Source organism: Lactuca serriola, chromosome 5 (genome assembly GCF_051521515.1).
Source record: "Lactuca serriola cultivar US96UC23 chromosome 5, Lser_US96UC23_V15, whole genome shotgun sequence".
In the NCBI taxonomy this organism is placed as follows: domain Eukaryota; kingdom Viridiplantae; phylum Streptophyta; class Magnoliopsida; order Asterales; family Asteraceae; genus Lactuca; species Lactuca serriola.
In genome coordinates, this window is record NC_136412.1 from 220,540,637 (window position 1) to 220,545,653 (window position 5,017).

The window sequence follows — 5,017 nt, forward strand, 5'->3', positions numbered from 1 at the left end:
GAAGAAACCCCTAAAAATCCTTACCAAAAATTGACAAAAACTTGTTCCCTCAAATCACAAAATGGGCTCCGACCAAAGTTTCTTCCCTGACCTGCAAATGCACATATTCACTATCCTCTATTTCTTCTTCCAAATGTTTGCTTCCATATCAACAAACCTGCAAATCGAGTTCTTCCATGATTAAGCTGGATCATACTTCATTATACGCTATTTATCAATCTGGGTTTTCCATGAACTCTGTTTCATTTGTCAAAATATGCAACAATCAAATTGCTGTTATCCCCAATTTATCCCAATCAAAAACTTGCAAATCCCTCATAAAATACTCCACTAGAAGATCCAAATAGTTCAATTTGCGTTTCTTATGTGATTGGAGTCGAAGGCCTTATGACTCTTGTGTTTATCGTGATTCATTTGGAACATGAAAGCTGGTTTTTTTCGAGGTGAAATCGGAGTTCACTAGTATGAGGAATAAGCTATTCAACTTGTCCATTCTAGAAAAATCGATGTCATCGAGTCTTTTCCGGATATAATCAGTATAGGCAAAAGGATACCTACTGAAGTTGTCTTGTTAGTGTAGATTGACTTGGATATACTGAGCCATTTTCAGCAAAACGGAACGAAAAAGTAAGTTTGGAGGGAAGGTTTTCCGAGGAACGAAAAAGAAGAAGAAAATGAAACTGGTTTGATTTAGGCTAACTTCTTTATACACGTGGATCTAAGTTACTAAGTGAATACAGATGGCACTTGCATTGATTACATGGCAAAAGGGTTACTGGTTTACCCGTTCCATTCTTCCAGAAGGATCTAATAGACCTGACAAAACCGACTTTATGCCCTCATAAAGCAACAAAAATACTGTAGGTATTGAATGGACTAACCCTTGAAACTTTGTAGGGCATTTTGTGTCATTTTCCTATATTTTTCGGCATGTTTTAAAAAAAATGGATTTTAAACGTTTTCTTTTAAATCTGGCATTATTTAATGCCTGGTTACTCAAAAAGATTGTTTGAAAATCTATCACTAAATGATGTTTGTTGGAATATCGTTACAAACAGGGGAGGTTCAATATGCATGGTGTCCCACTCTGGCACCTAACTTCTTCTGAAAATGCAGTGCAAAAGTTTTAATTTTTTTTTTCTACTATTTCGTACCGGCAACACCTAATAGAAAATCATGCATCAACCCCCTGGTTACAAACATGTCAGTCGGAAATCTATGGGAAAAGTAAAAAAAAAAAGTCAAGAAAATTGTACAAATTTCTTTTTTATCGGAACTAAACTCAATCATAACCATTTTATTAGGCAAACTTGACACCACATAAAAAGCATTTAACATTTTCACAAAAAAAAAAAAAATAAACTTAGGCAAACTTGACACCACATAAAAAGGATTTAACATTTCCACAAAATAAAAACAAAAAAACTTACATGCTTTGTGAGGTCCATCGGTCCCGTGAGCTGTTAGACGTGTTGCTCGATCTACACTTTATTTTTTGTTCAAACTGTTGTTTAAAACATGAATCGAAATCGGAAATTTTGATCAAGTCTCAAAGTTTCTTGCCGATGTAATATCCCACAAAATTGAAGAAAGCAAGTCTCCATCTGTTGTTAAGCGCCAAAATTCCCACAATTCCCATAAACCCAGTTGTGAAACCCCCTGTTGCACCATAAATCCATATCTTCTCATCGCCATCATCGTCTTCATCTTCCTCAGCATTTTTTCCAGTTTCTGGGATTTCATCATGGTTGCAATTGATTGGCAACGGACTACCACAAAGCTCATTATTGCCAGCATATATGGATGGATCAGTGAGTGTCTGGAGCTGACTTCCTGTTGGAATTCTTCCAGATAAGTTATTGTGTGACAAATTCAGATGGCTAAGAAACGTCAATGAGGACAGACTTTGCGGGATCATCCCTGAAAGATGGTTTTTTGAAAGATCAAGAGACATTAACGAATTCATATCACCAATTCTATCTGGAATACGACCTTTGAGGTGATTGTTAGACAAGTTAAGACCAAGCAATCGCAAAAGAAGTGCCAACTCCTTAGGTATTTCTCCCACTAGTTTATTGCTCGAAAGGTCTATGTTGACAACATATCTCAACGTCTTTGTATACTCGAGCACAGCTCCTTTCATTACCAGGCTCAAACTCTGCTCAAATGTGCCTGCAGTAAAAAGATTATAGTTTTGGAACTCTGGTCATTGCACTGAAGTTTTGGAAACAGCGAGGGATGGATCCTGTTAATTTGTTTTCTCCAAGATCCATAATTTGGAGTGCAGAACATTCACACAACTCTATTGGAATTGGATCTGTGAAGCTGTTTTTATGTAGCCTAAGGACGACTAGAAACGTAATATTTTCACCAATCCATTTTGGTATGTTTCCAAAGAATCGGTTTTCACCCAAATCCAACAAAGCTAACTTTGTGCAATTTGCTAGAGTTTTTGGAAATTCGCCATGGAAACTATTGTTGTTCAGAGCTAACCATCGTAGTGATGAACCAAGATTGCCGAGAGAGCTTGGAATGACACCCGAGAGCCGGTTGGAACTTAATATCACAACTTTCAGATTGCTGAGATTTCCTAGGCAATCTGGAAAAGTCCCAGATAGCATATTTCCAGAAAGATCTAGAATAGCTAAATCTGTAAAATTGCACAATGAATCTGGAATTGATCCGCTGAAGAGGTTGTTCTTAAGAAGCAACATTCGTAACAATACAGAATAATTTGTGCTTTGGTTGGATACAAGGTTTGTCAATGGGCCGTTAAGAAAGTTATGGGAGAGTGACAGGAACCGGATTGGGAGCTCGCCAAGCCAATCTGGAAGAGGTCCAGAAACGCTAGTATTGGAAAGGATTAGAATTTGAAGGCTTGTTTGTGTTCGAATCCATTGTGGAAATTCTGATTCAAATTTGCAAGATCCAAGTCGAAGGTCTCTTATTTGGAAAGGAGGCTTCCAATTGGGTGAAATCTTGAAGCTCAACCTATAGTTTGAGGTTGCATCCAAGGATGTTAACATTGATGTGTTTGTGAAATGGGCTTCAGTGACTACACCTGACAAAGAATTGTTCGATATATCAAGAGAATGAAGTTTGGAAAGTCGTCCAATGGTAGGAAGAGGCCCTTGTAAATGGTTATTGGATATATCAAGATACCCAAGTTTTGAGAGGTTTCCTAGGGATAATGGAAGTGCAGACAACCAATTGTAGGATAGAAACAAATTTTCTAGGTTCAATAGTCGTCCTAGTGAGAATGGCATTGTCCAGTTCAACAGGTTCCAAGATAAATCTAGTTCTCGTAACAACAGCAGGTTTCCAATAGATGTAGGAATCGAACCTGTTAACTTGTTCGAAGCAAGATATAAATCCTGCAAACTTGTTAAATTTCCTAGAGCTTCCGGGATGGTTCCTGTTAACTCATTCCGTCCAAGATTCAACTCTCTCAAGGACGTAAGCCTTTCTAGTGATGTAGGGATTTTGCCACCTAAGTTGTTATCACTTAGATCCAGTGTCTCCAGATCAAATTGGGCACACTCAGATACATTGGTTGATGGCCCTGTGAATTCCCCTTCTATAAAATTAAGTGAAAGATCCAACTGCTTTAATTGACAGAGTCTCCAGATCCCGGAATTTTGGATACCATGGAAAAGGTTGGCTGCGAGAGACAAGATTTCTAGATTTGATAGTCGTCCAAGGCAAAATGGAATTGTCCCATTTAACAGGTTTACAGATAAATCTAATTTTTGTAACAACTGCAGGTTTCTGATAGACGTTGGAATCGAACCCTTTAAACTGTTTCCATACAGATTTAATTCCCGCAAACTTGTTAAATTTCCTACAAATTCCGGGATGTTTCCTGTTAATTTGTTCTCTGCAAGATTCAACTCTCTCAAGGCCGTAAATCTTCCCAGTGATGTTGGGATCTCACCTACTAACTGGTTGTCATTTAGATTCAGTGTCTCCAGAGCAAATAGGGCGCATTCGGATACATTGGTTGATGGCCCTGTGAATCTCCCTTCCATAGAATTGTGCAAAAGATCCAACTGCTTCAACTGACAGATCCCAGTATCTTGAATGTAGTTCACGAACGGAATCGAAGAATTCAGTTCGTTGAATGAAAGATCAAGAACTTGTAAGGAGCTGAAGTTTCGTAAAAACAGAGGGAACTTGCCGTGGAGCAAGTTGGAATGAAGATCAAGTTTTTGAATGATGGAATGTGTAAGATTCAATTCAGGATGCATGCGATCGAAATGAGAATTAGAAAGCTTGCAACCTGACAAGCTCAACTCTCGTAAAGAAGAAATCATACACAACAGCACTTTGTGTAAATTTGGAGCATTAACAATGCTCAATTCACTCAGATCAAGAGATTTGAGTGACAAAAGGCTCCAGAACCATGTGAAATCATCAACAACTAGTTCCATATTACTCAGATCAAGTACCCACAAATTCGATAGATTTCCAATAGAGTGAGGAACGATGCCAGAAAAGCCCATGGAAGAAAGATTCAGATACCTGAGTTTTGTCATTGATCCGACGAACTCAGGAATGGGGCTGCCGCCAAAATAACTCCCACTCAAATCCATGTAACTCAGTTGACTCAACTCGGCCAAAGACGAATTCAACTCATTTCCCTCTAACTTCTCATCAGAAGAATCGGTTCCGAGGTCAAGCCTTGTAACATATCCTGTTGCATTATTGCAGTCGACGCCTTGCCAGTTGCAACAATTGTTTCCATTCCAAGATGATAGTCGACCAGAAGGGTCCGACAGGCTGTGTTTGAATCGAAGAAGAGCTGCCCTCTCGTGTTGGAAGCAACCAGAAGTGAGGTTTGTGGTTGCAAAAGTGAAGAGGAGAAAGAACCCACCCATCCATAGTTTACTCATGATTGCTGTTTCTTCATGAAGACACCAATGATGAGGTCAAGATTTATAGGGGTATGCCATTTCCATGCACAGAACACGTAATATTCAAATTCTACTTTTGCCTAAAGCATCCACTAACCCTTATC

The 5,017-nt window shown here is 38.8% G+C and overlaps 1 protein-coding gene across 1 annotated transcript; it reads right to left on the reverse strand.

The window, feature by feature from the left end:
- Nucleotides 1-1,549: 1,549 nt before the first annotated feature.
- LOC145050188 (receptor-like protein EIX2) lies at nucleotides 1,550-2,143 on the reverse strand. The gene has a single exon (XM_078998478.1). It carries the CDS (start codon nucleotides 2,141-2,143, stop codon nucleotides 1,550-1,552), a length of 594 nt encoding a protein of 197 aa, XP_078854604.1.
- Between the last annotated feature and the right edge of the window lie 2,874 nt (nucleotides 2,144-5,017).